Below are 15,992 nucleotides of genomic sequence, written 5' to 3'. Positions count from 1 at the left end.
TCACCATCATTTAAAGTGAAAAAATATACAGTAATAAAAAGATATGTTTCCTCATCAGATTAGGAAAAAAATGAAGCAGATTGACAATTAGTTATTTGATAAGGGTAAAAGGAAATGGACATGATAAATTGTTGGTAGAGTATAAGTCTGAATAATTTTTCTGGAAAGAAGTCTGGCAATATGCATCAAAAATTTTAGAGCAAGGGGAGTCTGGGTGGCTCAGTTGGTTAAGCATCTGACCAGCTCAGGTCATGATCTGGTGGTTCATGAGTTCGAGCCCCGCGTCGGGCTCTGTGCTGACAGTGCGGAGCCTGCTTGGGATCCTGTCTTGCTCTCTCTCTCTCTCTCTCTGCCCCTCACCCACTTGTGCGGGGTCTCTCTCTCTCTCCCAAAAATAAACATTAAAAAAATTTTTAAATCAAAAAGTTTAATAATTCACACTTGAAATCTTCTTACATTGCAGCTTGGTTAAGTTAGTGAATAATATGAAAATATTTAAACGTTCACACACAACCCTGAGTGAAAAATCAGTCTATAGAATGTCATACATGGTTTAAACACATGCACATACAGATGTTAGAGGGCTATTCACCAAACTGTTAATGTAATCTAAGTGTTTAAACACTTTTAATGATTTACCTTATTTTAAAACACCAAATCTAAAATTCCATGCTAAGAATTCTAACAAAACAACTATAAACTTCTCTTTAAAATACAGAAACTTTAAAAGCAAAATTATAATTCATATGAAACATTTTTATAGTTCTCAACAAAATTGCTGTTTAGCAAAATAAACATAAGTTTGAGCAATATATTGCTATTTTAAATAAACTTAAGTATGTACCTATCTAGTCCATTAAAATATCCTTGGTGTTTGCCACAGGTAACAATTACTATATGGAGAATTGGGAAAGCATTAAAATTATATAACCACAAATACTGTTAGGCTTCATAGTTAACTGTTCATCTCACAGAAAAAGCAAAAGCCACCAAATGAAAGGGTATTCATTTTGTGTTTACAATTACCTTTCTTGAGAACACTTATTAGTGCAGAAAAAATTATACATTTCTCTGAACTTGTAGGCTCAGCAGACAGATATATTTTGAAAAGGTTAAGCTATGTTTAGCAAGGTAATCCTCAAGAGATGGATGCCAGAGAATTAAATATTCAGTGCTTAAATTAACTTCTTATTTGGTACTTAGGAACAAATTGCCAAGAATTATCATCCTCAAATAGAACATTTATTGACTCTCTTGGAGAAAGCAAGATCTACTTGAAGAAAAAAAATTTTTAGAATTTGAAAGATACCAGTATTTTTAACACTTTACATGACTACTAGAAGCTGTGACACCTCAAAATGATGCTTAGCTACAGTGCTAATGGAAATGACTCAAAACAGTGGGTTCATGACTACTAGATTATGGTTATACCTTTATTTTCCACTTTCAGCTTTAGGCTTTCCAAAGACTACACTGCAGAACTGTTATTTTCTACCAGAGAAACTGGAACCGTTTGGAAATTTCCAAAGTTTTTCACATATAATTTGTTTCAAAAATTTCAAAACACTTACCTGATAAAACTAAAAGACAGGTGTTTAAGATTTTGAGTAGCGAATAAATCTTTGAAAAACATTTTTGCCTAACTAGAAAATAAACATGAGAATGGCTCTCTTTTAGGAATTCAAATTGAATTTCATTGTGATTACTGAACACAGGGAAACCAGATGTTTATTTATTTTTAAAAGAGAGAGAGCATGAGCAGGGGAGGGGCAGAGAGAGAGGGAGACAGAGAATTTAAACCAGGCTCTGTGCTGTCAGCTTAAAACCAGACATGGGGCTTGAACTCACGAACCATGAGATCATGACCTGAGCAGAAGTCAGATGCTCAATGACTGAGCCACCCATGTGCCCTCAGATGATTTTAAAGCTTGAAAGAATGCAATAAAAGTATTAACAATTATCACTAAAAGTCAAGTTTGAGGAAATGAGCTCAGAATACACCATGAAAAGAGTTGAGAAGTTACTAATAATTCTGTGATAGTTTGTGTAATTAAAAATGGTCTTTTAAAATATTCTCACAGGTCTAAAATACTTAAAATATAATACTTAAAATGTCTCTATTTAAATTTAACTTAATATTTAATGTTTTGAATATTCTTAAACATGCAGTAGGTGATTTTTCAGGATTCCTACCAGCTCTTATGAAAGGCAAGAGACTTAACAAATATGCATTCTCAATGGGCAGGTGATACCAATCCCAAAGGGGTGAATGTTGGTGCCTGGGGAGGGAGATGATGAAAGCTTACTCTTTTTATGTATATGGCATGTGCGTATGTGCACACGCGCGCGCACACACGCACACACACACACATGACCATGAGATGCACAGTATATCCAGGGTATTAAAATGTAATGGGGAAAGGCAATTGGGAGAGAAAAAGTGAAAAATCCTTCCTTAAATGGTTGATCATAAAAGATTTTGAGAAAAACTAAGTTAGACACATCTGGATTTTTATCATTATCTAGAGATAAGATCTTTGGCAAGCAAACGGATATTATGGAGCCTAAGCTTCTTCAATAATAAAATGGAAATGATGACTGCTTACAGTTGAAGATTTAAAAAGGAAAGATGCAAAGTACATCACACAGTACTAGGAATGTGGTTTCTGCTAAACACATGTGAGCTTCCTTCCCTTTTCTCCTCTCTTTTGAGGATGCTATAAATTACATCCTATCCGCAAAAGAATACTCAGGTGCCAAAGGAAAATGAGACACACAGAGAAATGGAAGAAACTCCAGAGGCAATGACTTTTGAACATAATCCCTGGACTCAAGTATTCCCAATGATGGTGTGAAATCTAAAAGACTGACTTTGAATCCAAATCTATGATTTTCTTAACTGTGTAAGCCTGGAAGAGTTGCTTGATTTTTATGAACCTCAATTTTCACATCTGTACTCCACAGAGTTGTTATGAAGAACAAATAATATAAGGTATGTGACACTCTTTGGTAACTAGATGCCACTAAACTAAAGCTACCTTATCATGGGCCACGGTTCATGTTAATAATAGTAGGAAATGACACTATCCTAGACTGTGTATGTGCTGGGAAGGAATGGAAAAGGACAAAACCTGCTCCTCTCTAGTGTCTAAAAACAGAATTGTGTCATCAAAATCTAAACCTCAAACGTAGAATTTGACAGTTTAAATCTACTTTAAAAGAAAATTACCAGTGGAACTCTTACCTGTCTCTGCACTCTTCATCTGTAGTGTGATCATCTAAGAAAGAGGTTCCCAATATCCCAAGCAAAGTTCTGTGACCTTTCTTGTCAGCTGTATGGTACACTCGAGAAGCCAAGTGTAAGTTGACAGGCAGCTCCTGGGCTGGGACAGTGGTGCACAGATCATGGAGGGTAGAAGAGGGGTAGTCTTGAGGAATTCTGCAGCAAAAAAAAGAAAGGGGACTTCTTTGATCATTTTGTGATCTTTTGATATAAAATACATTGACATTGACAGTTTAGGCTCTAAAAAGGGTGTCTAAATGTATAAGATTTAAAACTATAATAATGATTTATAATGAATTTAATATCACAACTGGCTACCCGATCTTCAAAGTTATATACCCAACTTTCTGCTGAAGATCTCAACCTATAGGACTTACAGATATCTCAGAAACATGTTTAAAAGCAAACTCATTACCATCCCACCCAAATGCCTTCTCTCCCAATTTCTGTAACTCCTTTGGTGACACCATATCCAGCCATCATGCATTACTTCTTTGCTACTCTGCTCAAATGCTAATGTCCCTGAAGAGGTAGAACAATGTAGTACATTATCCATTAAATAGCATCAATAAACTCAAGTTTATGCAGCATCCTCCTTTCCACTATGCTAGAACTTGCCTCTCTCCTGCCTTTCCAAAGCAGAGAAGAAGGCATGAAGATCTTTCTTAATTTCCATTGTCACTTGCCACCCAATGTACAAACACTAATTGAGCAAGAACCACTACTACTCTATGCTAGGTGATTTACACACATTCTCTCCAACTCCCACAATGAACTTATATGGGAGGTATTATTATCCTTATATTAGAGCAGGCTTATTTTGGAGAGCTCATAAAATTAATGAGTAACTGCTAGGATCTAAACACAACGTTGCAGACTATAAGACAACTTTTTTCCTATTACTGCCTGTTAATGACCCCTGAGGTAGATGTAGCCCCTATCCAGTTCTACTCCATCCCCACACCCCTACTAAAATTATACTTTTTTTTTTAAATTTTTTTTAACGTTTATTTATTTTTGAGACAGAGAGAGACAGAGCATGAACGGGGGAGGGTCAGAGAGAGAGGGAGACACAGAATCGGAAACAGGCTCCAGGCTCTGAGCCATCAGCCCAGAGCCCGACGCGGGGCTCGAACTCACGGACCGCGAGATCGTGACCTGAGCTGAAGCCGGATGCTTAACCGACTGAGCCACCCAGGCGCCCCTAAAATTATACTCTTACATTAACTAAATGATGACCTTTTCATCAAATCAAACCAAATGAACTTTAGATCATGTACTCTATGATCTACAAGACACAGCTGACAATATCGATGACTCTTCCTGAAATGGCTCTTTCTTTGTGAGATTTTTAAAACCTGTGTTATCCCAGCTTTCCATCTACCTCTAAAATTCATCATAATTTGATTTAGTCATTCAATTTTCTTTCTCCAATTTCAAAACTGGGTATAGCTTCCAAGGTTGAACTCCTCTTTGAATATTGGAAAAGTAAGCTTCACTGTTTCAACTATTTCCTCTTGTGCCAAGACCTCCCAAATTTCACCTCCAGTATCACTATCTTACCTAGATTCCTCATCCTTAAGATACAAAAGATTGAGCCATCTTTGAGTCCTCTTCCCTTCACCTGCACATCCTATGAAAGACTGAGCTTCTCTGCTTCCCAGGGCTGCTGCTTCTCCCTCTTCACTTCCAACACACTCCTGTCAAGGTCCTCATCACCTCAGCCTGCATTAGCAAGGGTCTGCCAGTTGGATTGAGTACCACATCCTCTGTCTCTTCCTCTCTTCAATTCCTCCTGCAAAATTCTGCCACATTGGTCTCTAAATACTCCTTTGCCCAGCACAATGGCTCTCTGTTGCTTGCTGCATTCATCTAATTTCCTCTCTAAGTTTCAAGGCTCTTAGCATGTGGCCCTACTTCTAACACAGTAGTTAGAGTCAGACTGCCTCTGTTCAAATCCTGTTTAAAATTATTAGTAGGTCAGGGGTGCCTGGGTAGCTCACTCAGTTAAGCATCTGACTTCAGCTCAAGTCATGATTTCATGCTTCATGAGTTTGAGCCCTGCATAGGGCTTGCTGCTGTCAGCACAGAGCCTGCTTTGGATCTTCTGTCCCACTCTCTCTCTGCCTCTCCCCTACTGCCTCTCTCTCTCTCTCTCAAAATAAATAAATAAACTTAAAAAAATAAAATAATCACTAGGTCGTACGCAAGTCAATTTATTTATATTTTGGCAAATAGGAAATAACATGAGCACATCCTGGATAAAGTTACTTTAAGGAAGAAAGGAATTGAGAACAAACTGATGGCTACCAGAGGATAGGGGGTGGGGGATGGGCAAAATGGGTGAAGGGGAGTGAGAGATATGGCTTCCAGTTATGGAATGAGTAAGTCATAGGAATAAATGGCACAGCACGGGGAATATAGTCAAGAGTACTGTAATAGCGTTGTGTGGTGACAGATGGTAGCTATACTTGTAAACATAGTATAACATATAGAATTGTTGAATCACTATGTTATATACCTGAAACTAATGTAACATTCTGTGTCAACCATACTTCAATAATAAGGACTGAATGCATTTAAAACAGTATCTCTCAGGGGCGCCTGGGTGGCTCGGTCAGTTGAGCCTCTCACTCTTGGTTTTGGCTGGGGTCATGATCTCAGCGGTTTGTGAATTCAAGCATGGCCCACATTGGGCTCTGTGTTGACAGCACAAAGCCTGCTAGAGAGTCTCTCTCTGCCCCTCCCCCGCTCATGCTGTCTCTGTCTCTCTCAAAATAAATAAATAAAACAGTGTCTCTCACATGGCAGATATTAGCTATTATATCAGTCTCCAGGACAATTCACAGGGCCAACAATATCTGTCAGTTCCTTCAGTTGTGGATCAAATGCTGCCTATCTTTTTGTCCGTGCTTACACATCCTTCGAACAAGGCCTCCAAGACAAACTTCTCTGCAAAATTTACTGGTTTTTTTTTAAATATCTCTTTTCATACATTGCCTTCTTCTTGTGCCACCCTTTCTGACCCTTTGTCTAATGGGTTGATGCCAATCTGTCCATCAACTGCTCCATGTGTTCTAGACGGTAGCATACATAGTATGAAGAAGAAAGACTTTAGGGTTGGCTGGGCCTGGATCAGAATCTCAGTTCTAACACTTGCAAGCTATAGCACTGGTCTCCCTGGAGGTCTTCTGTAAGATAAAAATTAAAACCCCTAACTAATGCCTTTGTAAAATCGATAATAAGAAGTCCTGGCCTGTGGAACTCTCAAGAAATGCTTGTTTTATTTTTATTGCTGTTGTTATTAATTTGAACTGGACAGCACCTAACCCATTGCTAGGCACAATATGGACATTACTGAATCACTAATAGAGAACAGTTTATATCATTTCCAAAATAGCATAGGGCTCAACAAAAACAGGACATAAACCGCACACGTTTGAATAGGACAAAGCTGCAGGAGCAGGGGGTGAAGAGAGGTAAAACCAAAGCATTTGGAAATGCCTGAGACAAAGAGACCTAACTGGAGAAGTGAACATGGGTGTCCAGAAAGCCAGGGATCCTGAGAAAGGATTGGGGGGAAAAAAGGAGGGGAGAAAAAGGTGAGCTCTGATGTCAAGCTCATCCACATCATCGTTCTGTCTGGAACAGGTCCTGGCTAGTGGAATGTACTTGAGATTACATTACCAACTTTTTTTTTTTTCCTTAAAAAGCATCACAACCAATCTGAATTCCTATGTTCCATCATACTCTAATAACAGATTTGTAAGTGAATCTCCCTAGGTTATTGAGCTAAATAACATCACATTCCAAGAGATGGATGAATTCCCAAGAAAACAATTTAATGTGGGGGATAGTCACACGTGAGAAAAGTTATGTTAAAAAAAAAAAAGGTCTAAATTAAAAGGAGCAGCGAATAAAGGATTTTCAGAAACATTTTTCCAAAATTCCCTTTCATTATATAAATTTCTTAACTATCAGGTTTTCATTCCTCTGCATCTTATTCTTATTTCTCTCCAATGGAAATTTCTCATTTCAATTTTAATGAATTAACACAGTACTATATATTTCAAAAAGATCTACAAATATTTTTGGCATGTTCAAGAAAGGCTGTATGTTTTTATAGCACACTCTCCTTAAACAGGACTATTTGTCATTCTTTGAAACACTAAGACATAAAAAAGAAAAGACTCTGACTCTGTGTGTGGCCACACTACTTTGCTTAATGCACTAAATGCAAGGTTTTTTAGGGAAAAAAATCAAGAAGTTTCTGCTTCATTGATAATCTGACAGTAACTATTTATTGAAGGTAAAATACTTGTTGTCTGCTGTCACTATTTGTTTTAATACATAATCTTGCTAACTAAATGAGCTCAAAGCAATGCAGATAAGCAATGGCATGTACAGGGTCACTTAAATGCCAATTTGACTCTTTCATAAACTTTGGAATTCTTTTCCCATGAGTCTACTCTCAGCTACTAAATTGTGAGTAATATCCATTTACAGAGTTTAGGCTGGCCATAAAAAGGTTGTCTTCCATGTCCAGCACACCTTTCAATGCCCTAAGCAACAACAAAAGCTAATAATTAAAGCTTCTTTGAGCCCTAATAAAGAGTTGAATGAAGAAGAGTCTAGAATAAACCAACCCATAAAAGCCTAGTGGTAAAATAAGGAAAAAATCAGTTTCAGCAAGGTGATTGGCAAAAGATAAGCCCATAAATCTAACTTGCATTTACACATTATTCAAAATCGTGGTTGTATCCCTGTGTATTAAGAATTTCCATTAAAAATGAGGGGGGGGGAATAAAACATGATATAATGGTAGAGAAAAATAAGGTCATCTAAATTACCAAATTGGCCTATAAACATTTTATGTTGGGTTAAATTTTATTTCATTTTGCCATAACAAAATTAACCAATATAATAAGCAGTTAATACAAATTATGCATTACCGTGACCAAAAATATCAGATCTGACATGTTAACATTTAATTTCCTTTGTCTCAAAAAGAGCTATTTTTATTATAGTTATATCATTGTTATATCATTAAACTAAGTACATTGGTCAAAAGCATTAATAGAAAGAAGTGTGAAGTATAGCATATATATCCTAACCATAATATCTGATACCAACTCTTCCTGTGGGAAAGTTTAACTTAGATCTCATATATGAATTTCCTCAATATTTCTTCTTCCTTTAAAAATGCATGTTCAGTTATCAACGCTACTGACAGTAAAAATTGTAAACATAAGGAAGTTACTTTTTTTTAGGTAGTTTTCGATCCTGTTGGGGTTTTGTACACCTTCCTTGTCTCTGTTGTGGAATTCCTAATTTACTTTTTTGTGTTTGCTTAGCTTCTTTTCCTCTGATTTGCAAAAATTCTGATGATTTCACCTTCAAGAAAATATAAAGTATGCTGTTAAGGAAAGTTGTAACATGAAAATTAGATCTTTCTCTCATATTTAATGGTTTATCTTATATTGAAGCTCCTAATTTTTATATATATTTTATAACAGAATATAAACCCTAAAGGTAAGTTGATATTTTCCTCTAAATCCTTGCCTAGGTTTTCACATATACACCTCAATAGCAATAAAAATACTAGTACCATATTTATCTGTAATATTTTATTTATTGCCTTAAAACTATTAAAGAAGAAATACAAGATATTTTTCCTCCATAAATCTTCTCTTCTTGATTGGTATTTTTTCTTTAAGATTTTATTTTTTTAAGTAATCTCTACACCCAATGTGGGGCTTGAACTTAAAACCCCGAGAACAAGAGTTGAACGCTCCACTAACTGAGCCAGACAGGTGCCCCTTGATTGATATTTTTAATAGAACTTGCGCTTAGTCTCTTTAAAAGTCTGGCATGACTGGTGGTTGCAACCACAAGCCAAAATGAATAACTGTTTTGAGCAATGCTTATCAATTTGTACTTATTATACTATTGTATTGTTTTCTATTTCTACTATTTGAGAAAAATCAAATGCATTTCTGTTTCTTAAATAATTGCCTTTTAATCACTATAGGTATTAGTAATATTGTTTTTCTAGATATCCTAGAAAATTTGCAGAATTCGTGATAATAGTTCATCTAAAAATATTTTTTCTCTGTTGGTTGCTTTGTTTGTTTGTTTGTTTTTAAGCTGGATTTAAGGAAGAAAGCAGAGAGAACTTCCTTAGGGAAAGCAGAAAGATATGGTTGAATAAGTAGAAGGAGGCCAAATAAAGAGAGGTTCTCCTAAATTAGGTCCAGGGTTTGGGCTCCCTGCAGTAAACAGGAGAGAGCTATTGCAATTTCATAGGTAAAGAAGTGATGATGAATAAGAAAAGCTCAGAGTACAGGCCATTCCATCTCACTACCTAGTTAATGTTTGAATTTCCCTAAAGTTTCTCCACCTAATGGTCATCTATCCTGGCTTGAACACGATGAGGAAAAGAGGACTTGGATATATCCAAAGGCAGCCACTTTCTCTGAAACTCTCCCAGTTTGTTTGTTTGTTTGCTTGCTTGTTTGTTTGTTTGTTATACAGCCTAACAATTTTTACCCACCAGTCTCATTTCAAACCTCAGGAGCACACAGGTACAATCTAGCTCCTTCCATTTGATTGACAATCAAATATTTGAATACAGCTGACTCTTCTGGACCCATTTTCTCCCAGATAAACATCATCAGTCCCTTCAATTCTGCCTTACATGTTTCTGAAGTACTGTGCTGTTTCATCTTGAATGTTCTCTTCCAAACGGTCTCCAATTTGTCAGTGTCGCTCCTGGGATTGGATACCCAGATCCGAACACAACATTTGAGGTGTGATGTGATCAGATTAACCAGGAGAAAGATGATCCTCTTTTATGGTATTCGTCAATCAGCACAAACTATGATTGCACTTACCTTCCTATCACAAACCTAAGTGATAGCCTAAAACTCTGAGGTCTTTTTCACATTTGCTCTACATCACGTCACCTCATATCTATGCACTTAGCCTATGGACCCAAGGGCAGAACCATTCACACATTTATCCCAATTAAATTTCATCTGAGGTCTGGCCAACCAAATCTTACCAATCTCATTTGGATGTTATCTAAAAATCCAATCAGTAAATCTTCCATATTCTCATCCAAATTACTAGGAAATATGTTGAATTAGACCCAGCCCTATTGCAGTCCACTAGGGACTCTTATGACGAGCTGTGCATCCTTTGCATAACTAATTACAAATCCATCTAGTAGTTCACCTGATTGCACTCTTGTCTACAAAACTGTCATTTGGAAGCTTACATAAATGGATTGCTATAATCCAAAGGCTAATAACAACAACTAATGTTGATTGAGCATTCCTGTAGGCCAAGCTCTTCACCATGATAGCCTTGCATTGAACTCCAGGTCTAACGCTTTTCTGATGTTCAGTCTAGTAATTCTAGAAAAAGAAATAAGGTTGGTCTTCTGTAGCTTGTCCTTAGGAAACTCATGCTGGCTCCAAGTGATGGCTGTTTCCTCTTATAAGCAGTATACAGGGGCTCTTACAAGGTTGTTAAAATTCTTTTAATGAATCACTTAATCATTCCAGAGTTTTATCCAAGATCAGTGCCTACATACAGAAACCATAACCCTTATCCTTAAAAAAATAAAACTCAGATTTTCAGCTGCCAGTCTCCAGGCTTCTAGGTCCTCTCCTACTAACTACAGCACCTCCTCAAAGCTGCTGCTGACAGGGGTGCAACAGGCTTCAACCTATCTACCTGAGCTGACAGGCTCAGATATCGAAGTTAACTCTGAGAATCTTTAACCAATCTTGGGCTTCAAGTTTCTTTTATCACTTCTTTTTCTTTTCGTTCTAAACTAAAGATTATTCTCCTTGTCATATTTAAGAGAAGCAAAGTACAAGTTTATCAGCTTCCTTTTCTCTATGTCATATTTCTGTTTATTTAAAACTTCAGCCTTTTCCCAAAAATAAATTAAGGTAGCTCTGTCACATGTTGTCATCACATTATTCATCCATAATGACAGGGCTATCCTTCCTTTTTTCTCTCTTTGCTCTTAAACTAATATGAAAAAAAATAATTTTTTTTAATTCTTAGCATGATTCACAGGCCTAAACACATTCTGAATCTTAGGGTTTTTGATATAATTGTTACAGCCACATGCCACTTTTATGTTTATCTATGGATGTGTATTTATTCTTTCATCTTTTGTGTATTTTTAAAACTCTGAATGGAATAGATCACTCATAACTGTTTTCTGAGAACTGGAGGGATTTAGGGCATCCCACATCTCTTAAACTTTCTTCCATTTAGAATCTCAGGACATGTGGTATCTACATTTTGTACAGACTTTTTACCCTTTTCCTTCCTAAAATGCTCAACAATCCTCTCACAAGCCCTTGTGTCAGTCATTTCTTCATAGTCACCATTATCTAATTTGTCTTTTTTATTTAATTTATCTAAGTCATGTTGGTCATGACTTAGAGCAGAGTCCTAATAACCTTTATTATACTAATGAGCTTCTAAGAATATAAATGGCCAACAAGGTAAAGACTGATCAAATTCTGTTTTTTGTTTTTTGTTTTTTTTTTCCTGAATGAGACCTTCTGGCATTTTTCTGAGCAGTGCTCTTTTATCACACCTTTTGGGTAGTTCTATTTGCTATGTCAAAAGAGGTCTTCTTGTCCCCAAATCTGGCCTGGCTTGCTGGAGTCTATTGTTCCTCATTCCTGTGCTAGAGATGCTAGAGACTAATTTTATGACCTCGAATGTGCAGAGTAAAGTTCATGGATTACAACTGATCTTGAAATGTTAATGCAAATAAATACAAGATACTTGGTGGGATGAGTCACAGGAATACTTCCAGTGCCATTTTCTATGGCATTTTTAATATGTCCCACACTATTCCAAAAACAATAATCCATAAAGGTCTTTTTTGGTCCTCTTTTCCTCCTCTTGAAACACTTCTGGGGGGGCGCCTGGGTGGCTCAGTCGGTTGGGTGTCCGACTTCGGCTCAGGTCACGATCTCGCGGTCCATGAGTTCAAGCCCCGTGTCGGGCTCTGGGCTGATGGCTCAGAGCCTGGAGCCTGCTTCCAATTCTGTGTCTCCCTCTCTCTGCCCCTCCCCTGTTCATGCTCTGTCTCTCTCTGTCTCAAAAATAAATAAAAACGTTAAAAAAATTTTTTTAATTAAAAAAAAAAAAGAAACACTTCTGGTTCCAGTTTAGAGCTCTCTTAATCCATTCTCCAAGTCTTTCTTGTCCAACCATTTCTCCTAGTTTAATGAGGACACTCCATCCCTAGTCATTTTTGCAAGTGAGAGTCTGTTTTTGTACTTAACCAGACACCTCTTTATTGTTGTTATGAAAAACAGTGTTGCCAAGGGGTAAAGAGTAAAGGTTCCAGAATTAGACCATCTCAGTCCAAGCCCTGCTTTCATGACCTAACATGATATTTATACTTGGACAAGTTATTTATCTTCTTTATGACTCAGTTTTTTCAAATACAGTCTTGTTAAGAAATCAGTTATTAGGAAAACATAAGATAACATATGTAAAACACTTAGCAAAGTGTTTAGCATGTGGTAAATACTCAATAAATTTAATTAACTTAGGGAAGGACTGCCTCTTTTGACCAAAAATAAATACATTTCCATAATTTCTTAATAATATTTAACAGCAGTCACAACAATCCAAAAGAATTAATGTGAAACTTTTCTAACAAGGGATTTGAATTGCTTCCAGGCCATGGTGGTTAAATTGCTATCCAGAAAGTCCATGTCATTTTTTAACACATTTAGTAGCTAATCATTTGCCTTTCAGGCCCACATTTTACTTCCAAAGTCCCAATGTTCAGGTATAAGTATAGATGAAAACACTACCTGTGCCCAACAGCCTAACACTTTTTCATTAAGATGCCATAGTCTTTAAAGATACTGTCAGGGAAAGGCAAAGCAAGGGGAGGGGAGGGGAGGGGAGGGGAGGGGAGGGGAGGGGAGGGGAGGGGAGGGGAGGGAAGGGAAGGGAAGGGAAGGGAAGGGAAGGGAAGGGAAGGGAAGGGAAGGGAAGGGAAGTCTTTAAAGATACTGTCAGGGAAAGGAAAGGAAAGGGAAGGGAAGGGAAGGGAAGGGAAGGGAAGAGAAGGGAAGGGAAGGAAAAGGTAAAAGGAAAAGGAAAAGGAACGGAAACAGAAACGGAAACGGAAACGTGAAAGGAAAGGAAAGGAAAGGAAAGGAAAGGAAAGGAAAGGAAAGGAAAGGAAAGGAAAGGAAAGGAAAGGAAAGGAAAGAAAAAAGAAAAGAGAAAGGAAAAGAGTATCTAAGATCTCCACACCTAGAAGGTGTCAGCCTGAAACACAGGATTCACCTGGAGGAGTTAGCAATGAGTGGGTTCACTTAGCCTTGGCAGAATTCATTTCATACCCCTAGTGTAAGCTTTAGAAAGATAGCATGACTTCTGATGAAGTCTGTAGCTCATCATAGGATAAGTCCTTTCTCCATAGCAATGGTGGATTTTCTCTGGTCAACTATTATTTGTGCACCTTCCTTATTACCCATTATTCCCAAAAGATCAATATGCCAGGAAGATGAACTTAAGAAAGTAGGGCTTGAGAAATGAAGGAAAAAAACAACAACAGGAGGAAACTGCACTAATCCAACCATAAGGTCACCAGGACCCAGACTAGGATGAGGGCAACTGGAAAAGACAAGGAAAAAAATTACAAGCAATGTTAGGAGGCAGGGTGTCTGGCTGGCTCATCTCGTAGAACATGCAACTCTTGATCTTGGGGCCATGAGTCTGAGCCCCAAATTGGGTGTAGAGATTACTTAAAAATAAAATCTTAAAAAAATAATAATGTTAGGAGGTATCTAAGCCTTGGAGACTGATTATGGGTGAAAGCAAGGGAAGGGAAGATCACAGATAAATCCAAGGTTTCAGAGTTGGGATTTGTGGCACAGGTTGAAGAATGGCCAGTTGAACTGGGGAAAATAGAGCAGGAACATGGTCTTCAGTGGGGAGAGAGGACCCAAAAGGAGAGGGAAGGTTATTACCCAAGAAGTAGTATCCATTTGAGTAAGTCAGAGAGCTATCCATGGTAATAATCAAGACAGTATTTTGTGGTTCAGAAAAAAAAAGTGGCTTCTTTAATCCTAATAATAATGTACCCATTTTTGGGGTCCCTGGGTGTCTCAGTCAATTAAGCATCCGACTCTTGATTTCGGCTCAGGTCATGATCTCACAGTTCATGGGTTTGAGCCCAGCATCAGGCTCTGCGCTGGCAGCACAGAGCCTGCTTGAGGTCTCTCTTTCCCTGTCTCTCTCTTCCCCTCCCCCACCCGCTCTCTCTCTCAGGATAACTAAACATTAAAAAAATGTACCATATTAAAAATTTTTTTTCAACGTTTTTTATTTATTTTTGGGACAGAGAGAGACAGAGCATGAACGGGGGAGGGGCAGAGAGAGGGAGACACAGAGTCGGAAACAGGCTCCAGGCTCCGAGCCATCAGCCCAGAGCCTGATGCGGGGCTCGAACTCACGGACCGCGAGATCGTGACCTGGCTGAAGTCAGACGCTTAACCGACTGCGCCACCCAGGTGCCCCAAAAATGTACCATTTTAAATAAACTCATTTAAGTCAAAAAGTAACTCAGATTAAAGAAAAGTAATAAGCAAATAGTAGTAAGGCAATACACAAACGTGGTAAAAATTATTAAATTACACATATATAAAATGAATTTGGAAAGCATTCTCACAATAGGAAAAGACTCAGGGTTAGGATAAACCTATAAACAGGGCAAAGATGTAAAATATACAAAGTTCACCCAGTCCTGGTCCCTGGGCTACAGTTCCTGACTCCCTCAAGATGGTAATGGGAGGACTCTTGGTCAATTTCTGAAAGCCCTGAGGTTCCTTCACTCCTTAAATATGTGTCTTCTCTCTCCAGAGTTGTAATTAGGTTTGAGACTAAAAGTCTGCAAAACACAATTTGCATATTAGAGAGCCCTTTTTTCAGGGGGAACCTACCTCCATGCCTTGGCCCTTACCCGGCCATTTCTTCACATTTGCACATCCTCAACAATCATAACTGTTTCCAACACAAATAATGTTTTACCTTTAAAGATTTGGCTGCTTTGGAATCACCTATGGGCTGTTCATCTTTCAAAAGTTTACTTGATTCATCTGCTGGTTGAACTTCCAGAGTTTCCTGTGATTTAAATACTATGCTTTCTGTTTCTGAGACTCCCCACTCCAATACATCCTCTTGTTCAAGCTGGAAAATACTTGATAAAGTTTCAGGAAGTTCCTCAAGCACATTCTGTAGGAAAACATAAATGTACGTTTAAGATCTTCTTATTGGTCCTTCCAAAGTTTTAAGTCACACAATGTTTCTTTCTAACCATAAAATGATTATAAAAATACATGATTGAAATTAAACAAATATAGTAAGTTTCCTGTGAAGATTTTGAAATAGAAACTCAAATTGAGTTAAAAATGTAAAGCCTACCAAATTATTTCCTCTGGCTCTTGTCTCAGAAAATACAACTACCCCCAGGTTATTATGCACCAACTCTAAGGAAATCATAAGACTTCAGTCTTACCCTGACTTCACCCCACACGCATACAGAATCAAGGCCCACAACAACAACTGACCTCTGCCCAATCCGAGGTTCTCTGGTCCTAAGAAACGTGGCTCCTACTAGCCAGATGCTCCTCCAGAAGACTGATCT

At 37.7% G+C, this 15,992-nt stretch overlaps 1 protein-coding gene across 6 annotated transcripts in view; it reads right to left on the bottom strand.

The window, feature by feature from the left end:
- The window catches only part of TTC6 (tetratricopeptide repeat domain 6), a 220,311-nt gene that overhangs the window by 120,548 nt on the left and 83,771 nt on the right, over positions 1-15,992 (bottom strand). For all 6 annotated transcript variants that reach the window (XM_045059830.1, XM_045059826.1, XM_045059825.1 and 3 more), the window contains 3 exons: positions 15,377-15,580; positions 8,544-8,677; positions 3,245-3,439 (listed from right to left, as the gene is read on the bottom strand). In XM_045059830.1, coding sequence (XP_044915765.1) covers positions 3,245-3,439; positions 8,544-8,677; positions 15,377-15,580 — 533 coding nt within the window. The remainder of the gene's footprint in view (positions 1-3,244; positions 3,440-8,543; positions 8,678-15,376; positions 15,581-15,992) is intronic.

This window comes from Felis catus, chromosome B3 (genome assembly GCF_018350175.1).
Source record: "Felis catus isolate Fca126 chromosome B3, F.catus_Fca126_mat1.0, whole genome shotgun sequence".
In the NCBI taxonomy this organism is placed as follows: Eukaryota; Metazoa; Chordata; class Mammalia; order Carnivora; family Felidae; genus Felis; species Felis catus.
The sequence above is the reverse complement of the archived record's forward strand: the minus strand, read 5'-3'. Positions and strand labels throughout refer to the sequence as shown.